Genomic DNA, 25,079 nt, shown 5'->3' on the forward strand with positions numbered 1-25,079 from the left:
TTTTTCTCATCAGTCCGTGGAACATACTCTGAAATCGATCACATCTTAGGTCATAAGTCTAACCTCAGTAAATTTAAAAGAATAGAAATTATTCCATGCATCTTCTCAGACCATCATGGAATAAAAGTTCAACTCAGTAACAACAGGAATTTGCAGTCTCATACAAAGACATGGAAGCTAAATAACCTTATGCTGAATGATAGGTCAGAGATAAGATCAAGAAGGAAATTATCAAATTTTTAGAACAAAATGATAATGAAGACATGAGTTATCAGAATTTCTGGGATACCGCAAAGGCAGTCCTAAGAGGGAAATTTATAGCATTGCAAGCCTTCCTGAAGAGAATGGAAAGAGAGGAAGTTAACAACTTAATGGGACATTTCAAGCAGCTGGAAAAGGAAGAACATTCCAATCCCAAATCTAGCAGAAGAAAAGAAATAACCAAAATTAGAGCAAAATTAAATGAAATTGAAACAAAAGAATTATACAACAGATCAATAAATCAAAATGTTAGTTTTTTGAAAAGTTCAATAAAATAGATAAACCTTTGGCCAACCTAACCAAGAAAAAAAGAGTAAAATCTCTAATCTCATCATCAGAAATGGTAAAGATGAAATAACAGACTCCTTAGAAATTCAAAAAATCCTTAATGAATATTACAAGAAACTTTATTCTGAGAAATATGAAAATCTGAAGGAAATTGACCAATACTTGGAAGCACGCCACCTCCCGAGACTCAGCCAAAATGAAGTGGAAATGTTGAACAGGCCTATATCAATCTCCCTAAAAAGAAAAGCCTGGGACCAGACGGCTTCACATCAGAATTCTACCAAACCTTTAAAGAGGAACTAGTACCTATACTACTCAATCTTTTCCAAAATATAGAAAAAGACGGAATACTACCCAATACATTCTATGAAGCTAACATCACCCTGATCCCCAAACCAGGAAAAGACTCAACAAGAAAAGAAAATTATAGACCAATAAAAATTATTTTTAAAAAGCATACATTTGGTATTAACGATCACACCATCTGCACCCGAGAGTGATGGCAGAGAAAAGAGGAAGAGAGACGAAGGGTACATCTAGTAAGGGAGGAAGGAACCTAAATTATATTTTAGAACTCCTGCCTGTTTATCTTTATAAATTTGTCTAAATGCTTATCAATTACGAACGTGGTAATATTATTTCTAAGTAACTGCTTTAGGACAAAGGAAGTTAAAATAGTCACAGCAAAAATCACTTTCATTTGTATTCAGAATTTGAGCTATTATCGTTAGCAATAAACCAGAATGAGATGAAGCTATCAAACATTTAATCAAAAGGAAAACAAGATTAAGCTAGAAGTGGAACCTGAAATTCACATGTTACATAATCAACATTAAAGGATTTGGAATTAACTTTACCAATAAGCCAAGTCTTGGCAGACATGTACAAACATTCCTCTCCAGCCCCCATGGGGAAGTAGTGGGACAGGTGCGAGCTGAAAGAAAACAAGAGATTTGGCAATTCATAATGTAATTAGCTGTTCCATTCTCGCTTTACCTCATTATTTTAATTTTAAACTTAATACTAACGCAATTATTTTATACTGCTTTTCTCGTGATGGTAACATGCAAAAGGATTTGGTTTCTCTAATCTAGGCAGTTTATGATTTAATGTTCCAGGCTACTTATAGGTACTACTCTGTTCAATAAAAAATCACGGGGAGTGCTTCTTTTAAGTGATAACTTTACAAAGGCAGAATCAATAATGTCACATACTACATAAAACGATGATCTATTGGCTGCTCACTGGTTCTCACCCACCACTTCTGTACATCAACAGATATCTGAAACACAAACCAGACATACATTCTTATATGTACTGTGTTTCTGGGAGATTGACTTAAATACTCTAACTTGCTATAACCACAAACCACATTAATTTCTAGACATTTCATTACTTTGGTTTCAAAATTACACAAACCAGGACCTTTTACCAAAGAGTAATTTGAAAATTTTGTATGAAATCTATTTCTAGGTGCATAAAACATGGTCAGTATAATTATGAGCATACATTAATTGGAAATTAAGTACATTAAATGGAAATATAGTATCCTACTGCAATTCATTATAAATTTAAAAATAAATTTAGACAGTGCCTGTAGCTCAGTGGGTAGGGCGCCAGCTACATGCACTGAGGCTGGCAGGTTTGAACCTGGCCTGGGCCAGTTAAAGCAACAATGACAACTGCAACAACAACAAAAAAATAGCCGGGCATTGTGGTGGATGCCTGTAGTCCCAGCTACTTGGGAGGCTGAGGCAAGAGAATCGCTTAAAGCCAAGATTTGGAGGTTGCTGTGAGCTGTGGTGCCACAGTACTCTACTGAGGGCAACATAGAGAGACTCTGTCTCAAAAAACAAATAAATAAATTTAAAAGGAATTTATTTTTCTTTCCAAAAGGTGTTTTGCAGTTAGTTACTACAACCAGAAATGCAAGTTAGCTTTCAGTAAAAAAAGTAGAAAGGAATTAGGATCATTTATATTACTTACTGGTGCTCATCTTATAAATTGTCATTTATTATTAATCTTCTATACTTTTAAACATTAAGCAGTTCTATTTAACTTTTCTCACATGAAACAAAGAATTAGATAGTCATAAGACAAATCTTACACTAGAGGAACATTTAACTTTTATAAATCTGGGTAACATTTTTGAAATATTTTTAATGGGATAGGTATTGAAGTAAGTAATATATTTAAATACATTGTTTTAAATTACATTGGCTATTTTTTTTCTGATGGCTCTTAGTCTTGCAAAAGATGTTATAGTAGCAAGAAAGCTGTGATTGCTAGCACAGTACAGGTTGGCTTCTTCGTAGTTTAAGTGCGGATCAGCCACAAACCAGTATTCACTTCCTTCAATTATAACTGGAGGTCCATGAATTCCAGCACGCTCTAAAGGAGAGGAAGAAGAAGATCAGAGTTTTGGCTGTGCAGACCAAACTGCATCCTCTAGGTATGGCTCAACATTTAAAACTATAAATTAGTGGTTCTCTTTGGCTGGGGCAGTGCAACTACAAGGAACTAAGGCTTCCTGACTCTGCCACTCTTACACTCACAGGGAAGGAAACGTCTAGACTCATTGCCTCATCCCACAGCAACCACTCACCTTGCTTGCCTGGAGAAATTTTATAGAGAGAGATGTATAGAGTAGCTGGCACTTAAATAATTAACTAAAGGCATTATTGAAAGCAGCTTTGGCTACATTTAAGTTCTCTTAACTCACCTGGATTGTACCAGTCCGGTGTCTTTGGAGTGTGGCCTGCATAAGGACAAAAGCAAGTGGCTTTAGTATTCACTTACAGATCAGGGAGGACCATAATATACAAGGAGGGCCTTAATGTAGCTCAACAGGACTGACTCTATTGCTGAAGTTTGCAAATTTCTAGACAAACCATTTCAAGTTATGATTACCTGAAATATTTTGTGTGGCCTGTGCTAAAAGCTAACTCAGGAGCAAACAAAAAAGGCCTATCTGTTAAATGTTAATAAAGTATTATTAGCAATCGTTTACTTTATGTCATGACAGTCACAGAGGAAGACTAGATGGACAAAATAGAGCTAAGAATTAGAAAGCAAAAATAAGTCAGTGACGATTCTGTATATGCTACATAGAGCCTAAGGAATGCACATCCAGATAACCATTGTAGAATGAAGTTATTCAAAAACCACTTCTCCATCTAATGGAATTTGAGTAATGTTCTGTAAACCTAGGTTGGGAGAGTCGTCTTCCAGACACCCTTGGAAACACTGTACAATGATCCAGTTCTGAGCCTTTTGTGAAGATGAGATAAAATGGGAGGAAAATAATAAAAACACTCAGGACTCCAGAGCAGAAATGGAGGAAGTATCTCACGCTACACAGAACGAGAGGCTTTGAAGTTGGTCAGTGTCTAACTGCTCTCGTGCACTTTTCTGCCATTGTACTTTGGACGAGCTGTTTAACTTCCTGAGCCTCAATTTTCTACTTCATAAAAACTGGAGTCTATTGCATACCTCACAAAGAGAGTGTGACAATCACGTTTACCCCAAGGAAACACCCAGCATGGTGCCAGGCACAGAACAGTCCCTCAAAGGGTCTGACTCGCTTTCCTCCTGTTTCATTCTGATCACACATCAAGTCAAAGACAAAATTTTACTAATCTTAAAATGACAGGGTAAAGTAGCTGTTAATTTTGTCGCGGCATTAGCGTCTAAGGTATTAAAAGCCCCTTCTCAGAGTTCTGGCTCCATATCCAGTCGGTCTCACTGAGCCAGTTCCCTGAGTAGTGGATAATTTCCACCCGTAATGCTGCAGATCAGTGAAAATGTACATAGTTTCTTGTTTATAATTTTGTCAAAGACTTAAGATCATTTGTATGTTAGGAAAGCTTTATGTGTATGTGATCTTTAAATATCTCTAAATTAGTGAGAAAAACAGGATGCAAGAGTTTCTTATGTAAGACTACAGATATGTATGTGTGCACAAGGTATTAAGAAATAAAGCTATTTTGGGGTAGTAGCATTATAGGTAATTTTCCTAAAGATATTTTTATAAAGGAATTTTTAAAATATAATTTTCTCAATTAAAAAAAGAATATTTAAAAAGTAAATATGTCCATAGTGGTTTTGGCTACTTCGCATTTACAGGTTGTTAAAATATCCCCTTTAGAGTAGAAGGGACTGATTTGAACTAGGTAATAAAAAGGTAAGAGCCATAGAAGTGGCCTGATGATTTGGGATACAGAAGAGGAAAATGCAGAAGAAGAAAATAAAAAAAATAGAGATTAATGCAAGTTGAACAGACTTTGGCTGTTCTAATAGCCAAGAAAATATCCAACCAGGTGAGGTGAATGCAACGCATGTAACTTAGAAATTTAGATACGGGGTGGTTCCTGTAGCTCAGTGGTAGGGCGCCAGCCACATATACCCAGGCCGAGGGGTTCAAACTTGGCCTGGGCCTGCCAAATGACAAGGACAACTGTGAGAAAAAAATAGCCAAGCATTGTGGCAGACACCTGTAGTTCCAGCTACTTGGGAGGCTGAGACAAGAGAATCATTTATGCCCAAGACTCTGAGGTTGCTGTGAGCTGTGAATGCCACGGCATTCTACCCAGGGTGACGTAGTGAGACTCTGTCTCAAAAAAAGAGAAAAAAAAAGAAATGTAGATATAATACTGTCAAAGGGAGTTAACATAACATTTCAACCCTGGAGCAAGCAAACACTGATTACTTTGAATAATTGGGAATAGGCTGAGACAGGGAGTTGTTCAGTTGTATATTTTGTTTCTGCATGGGGAGAGTGGGTGGCACAATTATTTCCATTTATTTGTTTGATTAATCAATTTACATTTGCTAAATCAGTTATTTCCCTTCTATTTTGTTTAAAATAATACAGTAGGATCTCTGAAAGTTGACCACCCAAAGGACTGTAACAAACTGGTTAACATGGAGGAGGTCAACGTAAGGAACTCAGGTCGCTGTACTGATACACACATGTGCATGTCCAGTCTATGAAAATTAGGTCAATTGCAGGAGGTGATCAACGTAGGGAAGAAGTCAACTATGGAAGCTCTACTGTGTATATACATATATGTATGTATGTGTATCTATATACATATAGAGAGAGAGGGTGGCAAAAAATGTACACACATTTTAAGAAAGGAAAAAAATTATTAAAATTACAATACACAAAAATGGAAGAGGAAGTATACAATGTACTCAATACTAACATGAAGCCTGTAGACAAACAAACACTGGTCTGCACGAGAGAAAAACTCAATTAATTCAAATTGGGGAAAGGGAGAAGTGAGGGGAGGGAAGGGAAGGGGGGGTTGGTGTGCTCTTGCACAAGCACAATGTAAGGTACACTGCACACCTCCTGGGTGAGGGGCACAACTACAACAGGAGGAACTTTACCTAACAAACGTAAACAGTGCAACCGAATCATCTGTAACCTCACAAAAATCTGAAGGAAAAAAGCTGTGATACTCAATATACACTGATGTTTGTTATCTTATATATTCTATCCCTTGACTTGAATATTACAATTTTAATGCAGATTTTCCCTTTCTTAAAGTGTGTATGTGCATTTGCACACACGCACATGTGCATAAAACTCCATATACTATTTCCTGTGGTTACTGATTTGTCATTTCTAAAGTTGCCCTTGTTTAAACCCTTGGTCTGCTCCACCACTCTGACAGGAGGGCTTCTGGGTGGGAGCACTGACATTTCCATGCACGTTAACAAATGCCAGAATAATGATAGGTTGACACCAATGCTCCAAACCAGTCGTTTCTGAATTAATTATATACATAGTTACTTTTCCACTTGCTTAGAGGATATTCAAACTGGTTTTTCTTGTCCTTTTTTCAGTTGAATCAAATAATCAGGAATAACTCAACTATGATTTCTTCTTTAGAAAAAGCCTATCTCACACACACACAAACACACATACACACTTTTACTAATGGATGGACAGTTTACCTTTATGAAAGAGACTTGCCAATTACCATACCTAATGTAACATCTGAGCTCTTTTTTTTTTTTTTGAGACAGAGTTTTACTATGTTGCCCTCGGTGGAGTGTCCTGCTGTCACAGCTCATAGCAACCTCAAACTCTTGAGCTTAAGTGATTCTCTTGCCTAAGTCTCCAAAGTAGCTGGGACTACAGGCGCCCACTATAATGCCTGGCTACTTTTGTTGTTGTTGTCATTATTGTTTGGCAGGCCCGGGCTGGGTTTGAACCTGCCAGCCCCCAGTGTATATAGCTGGCACCCTAGCCACTGAGCTACAGGTGCCGAGCTGCATCTGAGCTCTTTTAAAGGCAATATGGTGGCCTGTTTTAGGAAAAAGAACAATCTTCTAGTAGGCAGCTCCAAGTTCTTTAAGAACTCGTAGAAAGGTGTACCTTTAGTTTCAATGACCTGTTTACACTCACAAATTCATTTTAGAATCCCCTTCGTATTTTTCATTAATTATTTCATATATCCCATATCTGCTTAAAAGTAATTTGGGAATTAAAATCTTCTTAATATTTACCAAATATTTTTCTAGTAAAAAGATAAGTGAAGGACATTTGCTTCTTTTTCTCCTTTTTTCTTTTTGTTATTGAAGCCTCTACTATCTGATTGGTTTTCTAAATTTGAACTTACAAAAAGTATTAGCAATTTTGGATTCTTTGCAAATAGTTTCTAAATTTCAAAGGGACTGCCAAATTTGATTTACCTCCCGTTCCATTCTTTCAAGATTACCTTCATATTTTGTCCTTCATTTTCCATCAAAATAAAAATCAATACCAATGACATTCTTCACAGAAACATAAAAACCTATCCTAAAACTTATATGTATCCACAAAAGACCTAGAATAACCAAAGCCATCCTAGACAAAAAGAACAAATAAGAGGCGTCCCATCACCTGTCTTCAAATTACAGAACTATCATAACCCAAACAGCATGGTTCTGGCATAAAAACAGACACACAGACCAATGGAACAGAATAGAGAGCCTGGAAATAAATCCACACACTGATAGTGAACTCATTCTTGATGAAGGTGCCAAGAACATATAGTGGGGAAAGGACAGTCTCTCCAATAAATGGTGCTGGGATAATTGGATATTCATATGCAGAAGAATGAAACTAGACTCTTCTTTCTTACCATATGCAAAAACCAAATTAAAATGGATAAAAGACTTCAGTCTAAGACCTGAATTTGTGAGCCTACCAAAAGAGAACATTGGGGAAATGTTTTAGGACATTGTCTTGGACAAGGACTTCTTGAGTAATACCCCTAAAGCACAGGAAACCAAAGCAAAATTGGAGAAATGGGATCACATTAAGCTAAACAGCTTCTGCACAGCCAAGGAAAAGATAAACAAAGTGAAGAGACAACCCTCAGAAGGGGAAAAAATATTTTCAAACTTCTCATCTGAAAAGGGATTAAAGATTAGAATATACCACCTATAGGGGGCTCCAACAACTCAACAGGAAAAAAATAAAATAATCTGATTAAAATGAACAAAAGAGCTGATTAAACATTTCTCAAAAGAAGACATACACATGGCCAAAAGGTATATGAAAAATGCTCAACATCATTAGTCATCTGAAAGATGCAAATCAAAACTACAGTGAAAAACAAACTACAACGAGATGTCTCATTCCAGTGAAAATGGCTTTTATCAAAAGCTAGGGAATAATGAATGCTGGTGAGAATGTGGAGAAAGGGGAACCCTCATACACAGTTACTGGGAATGTAAATTAGTGCAACCACTACGGACAAGTCAAACAGAGCTACCCTAAGGCCCAGCAATCCCACTGTTGGGTATGTACCTGATGTGCCAAAAAAGTGTGTACACACTTTAAGAGATCTTGTTTGAAGTAAATCAATCATTATCACAAAGTGTATGAGTTGCAGGTAAAATGGATATGTGTAGTACGCGTAGGTACACTTGACTAGTCATGGTACCTTTGATTCAACTTTGAAAAGTAATACATAGATAACAGGTCTTAAAATGTGTATACTTTTTTTGGCACTCTCTGTGTATAAAAGGAAGTCAGCATATTGGACGCATACCTGCACTTGCATGTTTAATGCAGCACTATTCATAATAGCCAAGAGCTGGAATCAATCTAAGTGTCCACCAATGGATGGGTAGATAAATTGTGTGGTAGATATTCACAAGGGAACATTATTCATCCATGAAGAAGAATGGAATCCTGCCATTTGCAACAGCATGGCTGGAACTGGAGATTATTATTTTTTATTTTTTATTTTTTTTGCCGTTTTTGGCCGGGGCTGGGTTTGAACCTGCCATCTCTGGCATATGGGGTTGACATCCTACCCCTTTGAGCCACAGGCGCCACCCAGAACTGGAGATTATTATGTTAAGTGAAATAAGTCAAGCACAGAAAGAGAAATCTCCCATGCTCTCACTCATCTGTGGGAGCTAAATATTAAAACAATTGATCTCATGGAGACAGAGAGTAGAATGATGGCTATCAGAGGCTGGGAAGGGTAGGCAGGATAGAGGGGATAAAGTGGGGATGGTTAATGGGTATAACAATATATTTGGATAGAGAGAATGAATAGTATTTGATAGCACAAGAAAGTGATTATAATCAACAAGTTAGGGTATACTTTAGAATAAGCAAAAGAGTGAAATTGGAACATTCCTAACACAAAGAAATGATAAATGCCTGAGGATATCTTAATTACTTTGATTTGATTAATTCACATTGTACGCCTATGTCAGAACATCACATGTACCCTATAAAAATGTTCAACTATTATGAATCCATAATATTTAAAAAGGAAAAAAATAATTAACATGATTCTATGATTTTTCTCCTTTTACTTAATCTTTCATTCCAAAATTTAAGTAGCCTTAAATTTTATCTTTTATGCAAAATCTTCCACGGTCAAATAAATTTTGTATCACCAAATTTCAGTGACTTAGCCTTCTACATGGGATGAGGAGGGAAAATCAGGCAGGGGTGGCTTCATTTATTAGTGGCATCTTCGTAGGGTTTTAGAAATCAAAATTATAGACCAAAATGCTCCTTCAGGTAACTTTTAGCTTAGCATTCATGATGTTAATATGAGACAGTAGTGAAGAGGGATACCACTCACCTTTTGGAATCTGGCACACCCATTCAAGTTTTGTATCACAAGCAAAAGGTCTGAAAAAGATGGTTTCTCTGTCATCAAAGAAAAACCAGCCTCTTCTCCATGGCCTATGAACGACCTACAAGAGGAAAAAGATTGCAGAATATTTTGAAATGGATTCAGCCCTTAGGAAACACTCAACTGTAAGCTCTATGGTTTTTGTTGTTTTGTTTTGTTTCTTTTTGAAACAGAGGTTTCACACTGTTGCCTGAGCTGGAGGGCAGGGGTGTCGACATAGCTCACTGTAGCCTCAACTTCCTGGGCTCAAGCAATTCTCCTACCTCAGCTCCTTGAGTAGCTGGGACTATAGGTGATGCCACCCTGCCCAGCTAATTTCTCTATTGTTTTGTAGAGATGGGGTCTTGCTTTGTTCTTCAGGCTAATCTCAAAGTCCTGGGCTCTAGAGATCCTCCTGCCTCAGCGTCCCAAAGTGCTGGTGTGACAGGCGTGAGCCACCACAACAGGCGAGCTGTATGGCTTTGCAATTTTAGCTCTAGTACCTACGATACTTATTTAATAAATGAACACATAAGCAAATGGAATGTTTAAACAGTGATACCCCGAGCAAGAGCCTTCAAAGGGGGTGAGAAAGGTCATGTTTCCATCTAAAATGCAAATTATTTTCTTCCCCTTCCCACTTGTTTTTATTGACATGAAATCGCAGAATCTTGTACTTTTAAGGTTTGGGAAATACTAAACTAGAAAAAAATTTTATCCTTTCTGAGGAAGGCATGTTTCTCTGCTGTCCAACTGCACCCATAGGCCAAGCTCAAGACCTCTTCTAACATTTAGAAAGCTAAAGTGAGTTCTGAAACTGAAAAGCCAATCAATTACTGGGTGAATGTGCAGTGACCATATCATCAGGGAAATTACAAATGGACCATGGCCTCGTTTGAACCTATGACTTATGGTCTATTCTATTGGTGGTTATGTAAAAATAAAAACAGCAATTAGAAGAAGTATATGGGTGGTGCCTGTGGCTCAGTGGGTAGGGCACCGGCCCCATATACCAAGGGTGGTGGTTTGAACCTGGCCGTGGCCAAATTGCAACAAAAAAATAGCCAGGTGTTCTGGCAAGCACCTGTAGTCCCAGCTACTCAGGAGGCTCTCTACCGAGGGTGAAAAAGAGAGACTCTGTCTCTAAAAATAAATAAATAAATAAATAAATAAAGATAAAATAAAATAAGTATAAAAGAAAAAAATTTATTTCAGTGGTATCCAAGCACCAGGCTATGATTAAAGTAGATGAGAAAGTGACAATAAAGTCTGGCCTCAGGGGTATATGCTCCTTCCTTGGTGTTACTCTGCCATTTCCAGGATTTTGCTCTTCTCCACATTGTCTAAGAAGGGTCACGACAATAGCAGCCAGCAAGCAGGAGAGAAGGGCAAGCGACATCAGGGTTTATGACAGGCATCTTCCACTGTCTGGCCTGTTTCCTCTCTAGCCCAAGGTTCTGGAGGGTGAGGTAGGGTGCTCCACATAGAACCTGGCTGGGCTGTTCCTCTTTTATTTATTTATATCGTACCTCCTTTATTTATTTTTTGGTGGATTTTCAAATCTTTCCATCCTTGGGAATTCTGTTTATATAGAACACAGTTACCATATTGGTATACTGGACAGTTCGGAAAACTTCATACGCTTCTCTAAAGCTTTTACCTTTTCATATGTGATCTGTCATTAGAAGAGTGACTTTGAATAAGAGTAACTTTACAGTGGCTTTCTCAGTTCTTATTTGCCTCCATCTCCTGATACCATTTCTAGTCAACCACCTCCTTTACTCTTTGTGAACAAAAGGATTCTTTCTTGGGCCATGAAGCAAAGATACTATCAAGATGTTTTGTCTCTCACTTTATATGATGGCAGTTCCTCCAAATCCAATTCTTAGGTCTTCGATTTTTTTTTTTTAATATCCATCTTCCCCTTCAACTATGGTCTTTTTATTTCAACTTAGCATGGAACACATCTTATAGCTAGCTTGAATTCAAAATATTTAAACCATGTACACCATGGAATACTATCCAGCCATAAAGAAAGATGGAGACTTTACCTCCTTCATGTTTACATGGATGGAGCAGGAAAATATTCTTCTTAGCAAAGTATCTCAAGAATGGAAGAAAAAGTATCCAATATACTCAGCCCTACTATGAAACTAATTTATAGCTTTCATAGGAAAGCTATAACCCAATTTTAGCCCAGGAATATGAGGGGAGGGGATAGGGGAGGGGTGGAAGGTGGGTGGAGGGAGGGTGATTGGTGGGATCACGCCTATGGTTCATCCTATAAAGGGTACATGTGAATCTTTCTAAATGGAGAATATAAATGTCTTAACACAATAACTAAGAAAATGACATGAAGGCTATGTTAACCAGTTGGATGAAAGTATTTCAAATTGTATATAGAAACAGCACACTGTATCCCATGATAGTATTAATGTACACAGCTATGTTTTAATAAAAAAACCCAAAATATCTAAACCAAAATATATCATTTTCTCTATATACTCAATACCACTCTGACTATTTCTATAAATGCCCAGCTGTAGAATAGTGGTTAAGTGTACTGGATACCTGTGTCTAGATTTTAGTTCTTTAATCATGTAAACGCGGATAGGTTGCTCAAAGCCCAAATTTGTTTCTCTGTAAAATGGTTGCTTAAGTATTAAGTGAAATAATGTACGTGATATGCCTCACAGAGGGTGGCTCATGAAGGAATTAATCAATGTTAACTGCTTCTATCATCATTATTATTATTCTCATATTACCCTTGTTCTTGCATAAAACTTGCATTTGCCTGTCGTCGTCCTTACCCAGTGGTTTACAATGCTTGCTTGCTTGTCTTTGTTTCCTACTAGTCTGTTAAGTTCCATGAAGACAACCACTATGTCTTGTACTTGTCACTGTCATGTCTCTAATGTCTTACAGACCCATTGGACATACTGCTTACAAAAGGGGCAAATGAATGAATTCTGCAAAGGAAGATGCCTAACTAGTCTTATATGTCTTCCAGTCTGTCTCAAGATGAATCTTCCTTATACTTTCCTTGGTTCACAACACCTTCCCTACTCAGAAGCTTTCCGAAATGCCCTCTTGCCTATCAAAACATGCACAAACTCCTTCACCTAGCATCAAGGAAATTTTCAACAACATCCGTAATCAAAACTTCTTGATTTGTACTCTGTTCTCCTCACTGACTTACCCTTTTTCTTCTACTCCCATCTTATTTTATGCCATCTTCTCATACCATTACCCCATCTCCCACCCAGTTCAAGAGCCACCTCTTTCTGGAAAAAGGTCATGGGGATCACTTTCTCTTCTGAGTTTCATTTGTCCTCCTCTGCCCACTCATGTGGAGCTTATTACTGTGCAGAGGAACGAGGATTTATTTCTTGAATATGAATTTTATCTGCTCAAAGTAAGTAAGTTAGGCTGCTGAGGGTCAGGCCATGGTGCACTGATCTCCATTGTACCTGACATCGTCCTGAACACACGAAAGGCAGCCCATGTGTCTGACGCCTGACTCTGCACCACTCAGGATTTAATTTGTACATACGCAGATTTTCCAGCATTGTACTGACCTTGACAGCAGCACAGTCTCTGATGTCATAATCCTGCTGAAATTCATCTGCCATGGTAATAGTAGACACCTGAAAAGATAAGAGAGGCTTGAGAATTTAAGATTGAATTCTAAATATTTATAATTTAGGCAGCTCTAATAACTCACACATGTTCATATGCCACAGAAAGAAAACCTTTTCATCCCTTTTTAAATACTAGGGTTTGAAATCATGAGAGCATTTAGAAAATAACATAATGTCATAAGTTTCCAAACAAAGGAAACACTTCCAGTAATGGAGATGAATGGTATATTCAGTTCACCACTAGAGTCAGAAAGAATGAAGAAATTGCAAAAGACTTTTTTGGGGGTATGAATTAAAATGCTAATTATTTGATTAATTTCAGATATTTTACAATTTGAAAATAAAAGTTAAAGTGTTTTGGCTTGTTGCCTGTAGTACAGTGGTTACGGCGCTGGTCACATACACTTAGGCTGGCAAGTTCGAACCCGACCAGGCCTGCTAAACAGCAATGACAACTGCAACAAAAAAATAGCCAGGAGTTGAGGCAGGCACCTCAACTACTTGGGAGGCTGAGGCAAGAGCATTGCTTACGCCCAGGGGTTTGAAGTTGCTGTGAGCTGTGATGCCATGGCATTCTACCCAGGGCGACATAGTGAGACTTTGTTCCCTCTCTTTCCCCAAAAAAGTTAAAGTGTTTTAAACTTGGAAAGCATAAAAAATGAGTTGATACAATGGTAATATGGAACTTATATTGAATATCTGAGAATAATTTTGCTCTTAGAAATGTTACATAAAGCCTCTTTGAAGGATGATATAAACCTTTGAAATAATATTAAGAATTTGAATTTTCTCCAAAATTATTTCTCCCAATAAAGTTATTTTTAAAGATATAACTCATACCTTTAGGTAGTAAAAAAACTTTTTATTATACAAATGGAAATAAAAACCAGTACAACAAAAGGGCTTTGAAAAAAAATCAAATTTACTATCCAAAGATGACCACTATATATTTTAATACTTTTGCACTACATATAGAAAGACTGTACATATGATTCATATGATTTTTTAATAAAAATAAGATTAATAATTTATTTTCCTTAATTCTTATATGTGAATCTATTTCCATTTCAATAAAGATAGGGCTACATAACTTTAATGGTTGTATGGTATGTGGATTTCATTATTTTATTTTTATAAATTGACAGATACAATTATGTGCATTTATCCTTTACAAAATGATGTTATGAAGTACATATACATTATGAAAAGACTAAATATAGCTGATTAACATATTCATTGCTTTACATAGTTGTCATTTTTGTGGTGAAAACACTTAACATCCACTCTCTTAGCATTTTTCAAAACTATAAAATATTAACTCTAGTCACCATGCAGTACAATAGATCTCTTGAACTTATTCCTACCATCTAACATTCCTACCTTTGATATTGGTCAAAGGAAATCTTGTATCCTTTGACCAATATCTCCCCAAGTCTCCTATCCCCACTACCTCAGTCCCTGGAAACTACCAGAATACTCTCTAGTTATATGATATCAATTTTTTTAGTTTCCACATGTGAATGAAAACATGGAGCATCTTTCCGTGCCCACTTTCATTCTCTTAACATAATGTCCTCAAGGTTCATCCATATTGTTGCCAATGGCAGAATTTCCTTCCTTTTTACAGCTGATGAGTATTCTATTGTATATGTATGTACCACATTTTTTTTATCCATTCACCTGCTGATGGACACTTAGATTAATTTTATATCTTTGCTGTTGTGAATAAAGCTGCAATTAACATGGAAGTACAGATATCTCTTCAACAAACTCATTTCATTTTCTATGAATATGTACCCAATAGTGGGACTGTTAGGTCATATGGTTACTTATATTTTTAATTTTTTGAGGAATTTCCATACTGTTTCCATAATGGCTGTACTAATTTACATTCCCATCAATATTATACAAAAGTTCCCTTTTCTCCACATCCTCACTAATTTATCTTTTGTCTATAGCTATTTTAACAGGTGTGAGGTGATACCTTACTGAAGTTTACATTTGCATTTCCCTGATGAATAGTGATATTGAACATTTTTCATATACCTAGAGTGTATATGGGCTCAGGCAATCTTCCCACCTCAGCTTCTTGAGTAGCTGGGCCAACAGTGCACCACCATGCTCAGCTAATTAAAAAAATTTTCTTTTAAAAGATGGGGTCTTGCTATGTTGCCTAGGCTGGTTACCTCCTGCTTCAACCTCCTGAGTTGCTGGGATGGCAAGCATGATCCACCATATCCTGCTCTTTGCTTATTTTAAAGTTGGGTTGTTTTTCCTGCCATTGAGTTGAGTTCCTTATATACAGTTATGTGCCACATAATTATGTTTCAGTCTTTGATGGACATAAGTATGTAACAGTAGTCTTGTGAGATATACCATATTTTTAATGTACCTTTTCTGTATATATATATATTTATTTATTATTATTAAATCATAGCTGTGTACATTAATGCAGTCATGGGGTACAGTGTGCTGGTTTTATATACAATTTGAAATACTTTCATCAAACTGGTTAACATAGCCTTCATGGCATACTCTTAGTTATTGTGTTAATACATTTATATTCTACATTTAGAAAGATTCACATGTACCCTTGTAAGATGAACCATAGGTGTGATCCCACCAAACACCCTCCCTCCACTCATCCTCCCCCCTCCCCTCCCCTCCCTCTCCCCTTTCCGCATATTCTTGGGCTAAAATTGCACAAGTAGGGCTGTGCACATTGGATACTTTGTTTCATAGTAGTGCTGAGTACATTGGATACTTTTTCTTCCATTCTTGAGATACTTTGCTAAGAAGAATATTTTCCAGCTCCATCCATGTAAACATGAGGGAGGTAAAGTCTCCATCTTTCTTTAAGGCTGCATAATCCTTTTCTATATTTAGATATGTTTAGATACATAAATAATTACCAGGCTAGGCACAGTGGTTCATGCCTATAATACTAACAGTCTGGGAGGCCAAGGCAGGTGGATGTCTTGAGCTCAGGAGTTCAGCCTGAGTAAGAGTGAGATCCCATCTCTACCCCAAATAGAAAATAATTAGCTGAGCACTGTGGGGGATGCCCATAGTCCCAGCTACTCAGGAGGCTGAGGCAAGAGGATCACTTGAATCCAAGCATTTGAGGTTGCCATGAGCTATCATACCACAGCCCTCTAGCCCAGGCAAGAGTGAGACTCCCCCCTCAAAAAAAAATTGTGTTAAGATTGCCTATAGTACTCAGTATAGTAATGTGCTATATAGGTTTGTATTCAAGGAGCAGTACGTAGCCTAGGTGTGTGGCCTAGGTTTGTAGTAGGCTACACTGTCTAGGTTTGCATTAGTACATGTTTGCACTATGACAAAACTGCCTAATGTCACATTTTTCAGAACATATCCTTGTCATTAAGTAACATGTGACTGTACTTTGGACATCAGATGAAGAGTATGCAAATATTATTTCCAATTCAATATGTATCTCTTCATTGTTTACTGTTTCCTCTGCTGTGCAGAAGCTTTTTAGTTTGATTTAATCCTATTTTCCACTTCTGATTTTGTTGCCTGTGCTATTAGGGTCACATCCAAAAAAAATCTTTGCCCAGACCAATGTCATGGAACTTTCCCCCTATGTTTTCTTCTATTAGTTTCATAGTTGCAGGTCTTACATTTAAGTCTTTAATCTATTTTGAGTTGATTTTTGTATATAGTATGATATCAGGAAAAAACTGCATTAAAATTGTAATACTCAAGTCATGTTTGAGTTCTGCAATTACCAGAGATATAAGATATAATATATAAGATCAAAAAGGTTATCAATATATATTGAGTATTAATATTTTAATACATGTTCCTTTCTTAAAATGTGTATATACTTTTTTCTTTTTTGGCACCTCTGTATTATTTAACAGTCAACTTACTTTTATTGAAACAAAAACTACTTTCATATTATCCCAAATAAGAAAGTTTTAACTTACTGGTGTGTGATCGCTCCATTGCCAGGATCCTTGTAAATCTGGGCTCCTTTTATTCAAACCAATCCACAGCCAACGCTGGCCACTTTAAAAAGAAATTGTTAAAAAAATTGAGGACAAAATTTGATGAAAATATTTTGCACCCATATGTCTAATGTGCTTCAGAGTTTATTCAGAAGATCTTGTCACTAATGGAAAGGCACAGCTTCAAGCTATACAAAGAAGACTTTTGAAATGAAATTGAACCCTTAATATGAAGTAGCTAAAGAAAAAAGTACCACTATACTTTAAAAACTACTTTATTTTAAGTAGTTTTATTGATCTAAAAGGTAAAAACTATTCCATTTTGAACTTTTTTTTTTTTTTGAGACAGAACCTCAAGCTATCCCCCTGGGTAGAGTGCCATGGCATCACAGCTCACAGCAACCTCCAACTCCTGGGCTCAAGCGAGTCTCCTGCCTCAGCCTTCCAAGTAGCTGGGACAACAGGCACCTGCCACAACACTTGGCTATTTTTTTGGTTGCAGTTGTCATTGTTGTTTAGCAGGCTCGGGTTGGGCTCTAACCTGCCAGCCTCGGTGTATGTGACCAGCATCCTACTCACTGAGCTACAGGTGCCCAGCTGGGTGGCATGCATTTTAAGTGCTATAGAAGTTCAGAGAAAGGACAGGTCATTGTGGATTGCAGGAAGTAAGGAAATACTTTGTGATGTCGGTAAGACAAAAGATTTTCTTCAAGAGTCGGCTAACATTTCTTTCCAGCCTTAATCTGAATGCTTATCCCATAATGCTAAAAGGAAAAAGGATAGACATTCCAAGGAAGAATGTATACACAAACACACAGGGACAAAAACAGACATTTAAGTGGTTCTTTTCCCATAAATAAACTTATCCTCCAGCCATGGAGATATATCTAGCATCAATTAAAGTGATAGAACTGTAAAAAATTTTCTCAGCCTCTCCACACTTGAAAATATTCCCTAAAATTTATAGTATTTTTTAGGCCTTAATAAATAGACCAATTCTGTTGACATATGGTATGTATAATCAGTACATATGTGTGCATACGTAGCATATATAATACATATATAAATGCAATATACATACAAATATCATACAGAATATATATTAGAGAAGGGGATAGAATCCAAATCTAAAAGCAATCCCTATCCTGAAGCTCTTGAGACTACATGAAATATATGGAATGTATGGCTACAAGTCTAGTGAGAAATATATGTCTGTATTTTTATAAAATTTGCTAGTGAATCAAAGGCTGGAACAAATAATTTAAAATTAATATCTCACTTTTTTTTTTTTTTTGAGACAGAGTCTCACTATGTTGCCTTTGGTAGAGTGTCATGGTATCACAGCTCACAGCAACCTCAAACTCTTGGGCTCAAGTGATTCTCTTGCCTCAGCCTTCCAAGTAGATGAAACTACAGGCGCCCACCACAACACCTGGCTATTTTTTGTTGCAGTTGTCATTGTTGTTTAGCTGTCCTGGGCTGAGTTTGAACCTGTCAGATTTGGTGTATGTGGCTGGTGCTGTAACTACCGTGTGTCAAACCTAATTTCTCACTTTTTAATAAAACAGTTGCCTTTATCTCTCTCCCTTCCTTAATATGTATTCCCTTATGCTTTATTTATTTCTTTATTTTCTATCATGCTTGAATATCAACAAGTACTTTTTATTTTTTCAACTTCAAATTTTTCAACTTAATGCTATGGAATATGAGGACCGTCCCTTTTGGTTTTTATGATAATAATGTTATCATTCACAGAGAAAGATCACCAATTTGTGGACTTAAAATAAGTTCAGTAGAGGCAATTAAGCCTAGTTTAAATGTGTACCTATAAAAGGAATTTGCAGTTTGTGTCTTCAACTAATCAGAGTGTTCCTACAGGCTTCCAAGTGAATCCTCTGCCCAAACATTGGCTCCCTACAGCACAGGGGCTAGATAATTGCCTTACAGCATAATTAAAGCCAGATGGCTGAAATAAGAGGTTAAATTTCCTTCCTCATACTTACTCAGGGATATAACTCCATTTCTCCCCAGTTTGTGCATATTATGTATTGAGGCCTGGGGAATGTGTGCAGAATTTTGTATTTCCCTAAAGTAAGCATTAGGTATTTTATCTTCTTCACACAATCAACAGTACAACCAGGCAGATGATCAAAGATCATCTGTCACAAACATTTCAGAGGTCTGTCCCTAGCAGCTCTTGGCTCCTGGAGCTTCCACCCAGTCTTCTTTCAGCCAAGGGCTCCCTCCACTCACTTGAAAACTTCTCTTATTTCAAGCCCTTATCTAGTTCCTTTGCTGCATCTCAGAGAACAATTTCTTAGAGAAAAGAGACTGCCTCGAATCTCCAAACTTTCTAATCTTCCCTACTTTCTGAGAAGGAACTTCCTTTCAACTCAGAAATTCACAGATTTCGGCCTCATTTCAAGGAATTCACCCTGGTGTCATAAATATGGAAAATAGTAACTACTTTGTGTGTGTGTGTGTGTTTTCTGTGGTCAAAAATAGGAAATACTTCCTGAATTGTAACTTGCTACTGGTTTGACCTGGTTTAGCTGTAGGCAGATAAAAAGAAGACATTTAAAATCACATTAATCATTGCCAATGTTGATTTTAGAAAATTTGAGGGGAAAAAACGCATCTGATCATAACTGGGGAATCCAGCTGAACTGAAATTCTCTCTATAAATTTCTTCTACTCCAAGCTCTAAGTGTAAGGTTTTAAAGCTATTAGGTTAAGAAGACATTGGATAAAGGCTAATATGTGCAATTCCTATTCTCAATCAAATTTCCTGCTGTATTTGGTTGCTAAGGAAAACAGAATGTTAGCCATAACCCTCAATAAATAACTAGTTGGTGAAGGGGCTAAGTCTGCAAAGCCTTAGATTTATACCTAAATCCATTCATGCCGCATCACAGGAGGTGGTGTACACAGCAGCAATGGCTTTGCAAGCAAGGCTTTCTTCTCTAATCCTATGGCTATTTTTGCTCTACAATGGCTTTCTCTGTTCAGCTGCCATTAAGAGTTGCAAAGATCTGACCTGAATCCTTTTCACTGAAATACAAAAAGAGATGTGGAATTTAGGTTGTGAGAGGTATAGCAGTAATCTGACTCAACTCCTTGGCACGCAATGCACAATTTGGGCAGTGAATCATGCTGAGGTTAATTTCTGCAATAGAAAGATAAAACATTCAAGGACTAAGCTTTAGAATCACTTTCAAATATAAATGGGTTTGCTTCCTACTTTCCTTTAAGCTATGGTTACATTTTGTTTTTCAGCTCAGCGCTTGTACCTCAGCAGCTAGGGCACCAGTCACATACACCAGAGCTGGTGGGTTCGAATCCAGCCTGGGCCTGCCAAACAACAATGACGACTACAACCAAAAAATAGCTGGGCACTGTGGCAGGTGCCTGTAGTCCCAGCTACTTGGGAGGCTGAGGCAAAAGAATCACTGAAACCCAAGAGTTTGAGGTTGCTGTGAGCAGTGATGCCATGGCACTCTACCCAGGGCCACAAAGTGAGACTCTGTCTCAAAAAAAAAAGGGAGAATATGTTGGTTTTGTAAGTATAGTACAGGCCAATGATCTCTTTACTACAAAGAACTTATTAAGAAGACAACACAGTCTGCTTAACATGGCCTTGTATTAGCCTCTGGGATCAGAGTACAAATAAGATATGGTTCCTATGAAAGAAGAGATTATGGAGATTTGTTTTTTTCTCCATGCTTTTCTGTTTTCTAAATTAAATATGCAACACTTTTGTAATTAGAAAAAAATTAAACACAGTAAATTCCGTGGAAAATAAATTTTGTAAAAGCTGTATGTGTAGGAAAGGAAGAAAATGGAAAGAGTTGACACTAAATATGAACTGGGATTTGAGGCGATTTTTATTTTCTTCAATACCATTCCTTTTATATTTTCTGAAGTTTACATAATGAACTTGTATTAATTTTTTAATGGGAGGTGGCTATGAGAAACGAGGAAATGGATTACCTTAATTACCTCTCAGGTTAATTTTGATGCCTATTGTAATCCCTACTATATATGGATTCTCCTGATGGTCACTGCTATCATATATGATATTCTAATGTTCTCCGGTTATTGATTCCCACAAGTATCTACAACCTCATTGCTTAGTACTTTTCCATGGCTCTCTGTTCTTTTTTTTTTTTTTTTTTTAAATATAGAATGTGATGGTTGCTAGACTTTGTTTTTATTTTTTATTTATTTTTTTTTAATTGAATGGTAACTATGTACGTTAATGCACTTCTGGGGTACAGTGTGGGGTTTTCACATGCAATCTGAAATACTTCCATCAACTAGTCAACACAGCCTTTATGTCATTCTCTCAGTCATTGTTTTAAAACGTTCACATTCTACTCTTAGAAAGATTCACCTGTATCCCTATAAGTTAAACCTCAGAAGTAATCCCTCCAAACCCCCTCCCTCCACCCATTCGGCTCTCTGTTCTTGTTAGAGTTCCTAACCCTTTGCTTGGGAATCTAGAGTTTGTTATCGCAGTATTTTACTTAAAAACACTTTACCTAAACAGTATTACATTATGTATATCCAGCTTGAGAGCTAGGGACTTTTAAGTTACCCTGCTTGAAATTAATGTCAGAGAGGAATGGCAATGTTTTGGAAAGGCTGTGGTCCAGAGGCAGCCACCACAAGGACTAGAGGCTTTGGTCATTTGTAGAGTAAATGTCAGAAATGAGAAAGCTTTTTCATTAGCATGATGTTAGAAATTTTCTTTCACTAGAGAAATTTAATTTATTCAAGATATGAGGATTAGCTAAAATTCAGAGACACTCACCTTTCATGAAAGGGTAGTAAGTCTTATAAGGCCACAGTCAGTACCTTTAGAAATGGCACCTGTGGGTTGATCCCCAAATAATCCCATGTCCAGTCATTGGGGCAAATGATTGTGACAGCCTGATGCTGGCTTTCCCAGGAACAGAATTCTGCTGTTAGAACATGGTCACAACTGCCTTGTGTGAACTTTCTGTGTGAGATGGTAGTTAGAACACTTACTAGGACAGATTGCTGGGATGTTGTCAAGCTTATACAATGGTTTGTATGAAGCATTTTGTGTCTGCTTCATGAATGTTTGTGTAAATGTCTGTACATATGGAAGAATTTGGTCTGAATTTGTATACATTATAATCTACTCTCAAAATTGTGAGGGAATAGTTAATAGTCACCTCAAAAAGGACGTATAAGTGAATATATCCAAATTGACTTAGGTCAGTCTGCAATGAGATTTTGTGTATTGATTCCTACTGCTAGACAATAGATGCTTACTAAATGAATACTTACAGAACTCAAGTATTGCATTTTACAGTAGGTTCTCAGGACGTTGTAGTAAAACTACTTTCTTTAATGAGAAAAATTCAGTAGTGGCTATGCTAGTATAAAACAAATCTGGAGGCTAGGCATGGTGGCTCATGCCTATAATCCTGGCACTCTGGGAGGCCAAGGTAGGTGGATTGCTTGAGCTCACGAGTTCGAGACCAGTCTGAGCAAAAGCGAGACCCTGTCTCTACTAAAAATAGAAAAACTGAGGCAAAAGGATTGCTTGAGCCTGAGTTGGAGGTTACTGTGCGCTATGACGCCACAGCACTCTACCCAGGGCAACAGCTTGAGACTCTGTCTCAAAAAAACAAAGAAAAAAAACCCCAAAAAGTCTGCCTATAGTCCCAGCTACTTGGGAGGCTGAGGCAAGAGAATTGCGTAAGCCCAAGAGTTTGAGCTTATGAGCTGTGACACCATGGAACTCTATTGAGGTTGATATAGTGAGACTCTGTCTCAAAAAAAAAAAAAAAAATCTGGAAAATGTGGACATTTTCAGAGAAAGCATTTTAAAAATCACTTGGACGCTTATCTCCCAGAGGTAACAACCATTATTTTTTTAATGTATTTCTGCAGTCTAGCTTTTAATGTAAATAATCTTTTTTTAAAATTTTTATAATCTGCCTTTCCCTCCACTTAATATATTATAAACATTTACACTTTGTAGTATTGTTTTTATTTTTAATGTGTAGGGGATGCATTCCAAACAAAAATCAGTGATAGTGGTGATATTAGGGATCCTTAACTTTTTCTGATTTTCAGGGAAACACATTTGACACTTAACTATATTAAGTGTAATGTAGTTACTGCTTTGAGCTATTTTATTTTTCTTTCTCTCTCTCTTTTTTAGGCTAGTCAAGTGAACCAGTGGGAGTGAAGAAGGAACAAAGGAATCTGCAACTGGTTGTGATCAATTTGTTGTTAAAACACCACTGTCCTCAGACCAGCCTATTCTTAATTTGGTAAGAATTTGTATATTAATCATATTCATTAAATAAATTAATATATATGCATATGACATATTTATATAGTAAGCCAGGAATGAGTAGCAAATTTTACCAGGTGCATTTTCAACACCTATGAAGATGATCACATGATATTTAACTTGGTATTTACTCAACCACTATTTGAGATAAGCAACACCATAAGCAACTAAAGTGGGTTGAGTAGTAATAAATCAGGGACCCCATGGCAGTGGACCACAAGGTACTGAGCACTAAATCTGTTGCAATATGAAAATGTTGCCGGTTGTTTTAATTTTTAAAGAGATGGATTCTTATTACAATTTCTCAGTTTGGTAATAACTGTTGTGACTCTATTTTTCCGAGGGAAAGAGCATCACACTCTTGGCGCTGGGTAGGTACTAATTGGCAAGACATGTTCTAAGTCTCTATCAACAGCATAGAGTTGAACTTTACTGTTGAACAAATTTGCTGTCTTAGACTTAATCAAAACTGATAATAGATAAACTGGGTCTTTTACCAACTTGCTTTATGCTGGATTTCATCCTTTGTAATTTTATTTCCCTATAATTTTCTACCTAGACCTTGTATTCACCCATGACATATTCAGTAGATGAGCATACTCTTTTAAATTCTATTATATATTATATTAAAATTTTAAAAATGTACAAATCTGGGTTTCTAAATATGATTTCCAGATCAAATGAGGAATTCATTATACTTTTCTTTCCCACAACTGTTTTATCTCTCTATAACCTAGTGTTTATTTGTAAACAGAGTTAAACACTTGGTTTTATTAAAATATTCTTATTCTTTTATTGTGTTTCTCTTTCAATATTTGGATAGTTTTATTCTATTTTTATAGTTAAATTTATTGTAACTTGGAGCTATGTTTAAGAAAAATTTAAATGTATTTAACATTTTTTTAGAGACATGGCTTCCCTCTGTCACCCAGACTGGAGTCCAGTGGCACAACGATAGCTCACTGCAACCTCGAACTCCTGACCTCAAGTAATCCTCCTGCCTGCCTTGTGATTATAGTGTGAGCCACCATATCCAGCCAGTATTTTTATATTAACATTTTTGCTTCCAACTTTTTTATAATAAATTGCAGTTGTCCTTTAGCATATGTGGGGGAATGGTTCCAGGACTACCCCTCCCTCACTGACACCAAAATATGAGGATGCTCTAGTTCCTTGTATAAAATAAGCATTTGCATATCACCTACGTATACCTTTTTATTTACTTTAATCATCTCTAGATCACCTTTAATACCTAATACATTGTAAATGATATGTAAATAGTTGTTGTTTTATTTGTTTTTTATTATGGTATCATTTTTTAAATTGTTTGTTTTCCCAAGTATTTTCAGCCTGCTATTTGTTAACCCTGTGGATATAGAACCCATGAATACAGAGGTCAACTGTACCTATTCATGTGTTCTTGGTTTTTTACTCACCTCTC

The 25,079-nt window shown here is 36.8% G+C and overlaps 1 protein-coding gene across 3 annotated transcripts in view; it reads right to left on the reverse strand.

The window, feature by feature from the left end:
• LOC100945491 (CD302 antigen) overlaps window positions 1-25,079 on the reverse strand; it is a 149,060-nt gene that overhangs the window by 85,495 nt on the left and 38,486 nt on the right. For all 3 annotated transcript variants that reach the window (XM_003795973.3, XM_003795972.3, XM_003795974.2), the window contains exons 14-20: window positions 17,284-17,365; window positions 13,268-13,336; window positions 9,657-9,771; window positions 3,272-3,307; window positions 2,765-2,940; window positions 1,764-1,831; window positions 1,407-1,483 (exon numbers count right to left, since the gene is read on the reverse strand). In XM_003795973.3, coding sequence (XP_003796021.1) covers window positions 1,407-1,483; window positions 1,764-1,831; window positions 2,765-2,940; window positions 3,272-3,307; window positions 9,657-9,771; window positions 13,268-13,336; window positions 17,284-17,365 — 623 coding nt within the window. The remainder of the gene's footprint in view (window positions 1-1,406; window positions 1,484-1,763; window positions 1,832-2,764; window positions 2,941-3,271; window positions 3,308-9,656; window positions 9,772-13,267; window positions 13,337-17,283; window positions 17,366-25,079) is intronic.

Source organism: Otolemur garnettii, unplaced genomic scaffold (genome assembly GCF_000181295.1).
Source record: "Otolemur garnettii isolate 467f Iridium unplaced genomic scaffold, OtoGar3 scaffold00098, whole genome shotgun sequence".
NCBI lineage: Eukaryota > Metazoa > Chordata > Mammalia > Primates > Galagidae > Otolemur > Otolemur garnettii.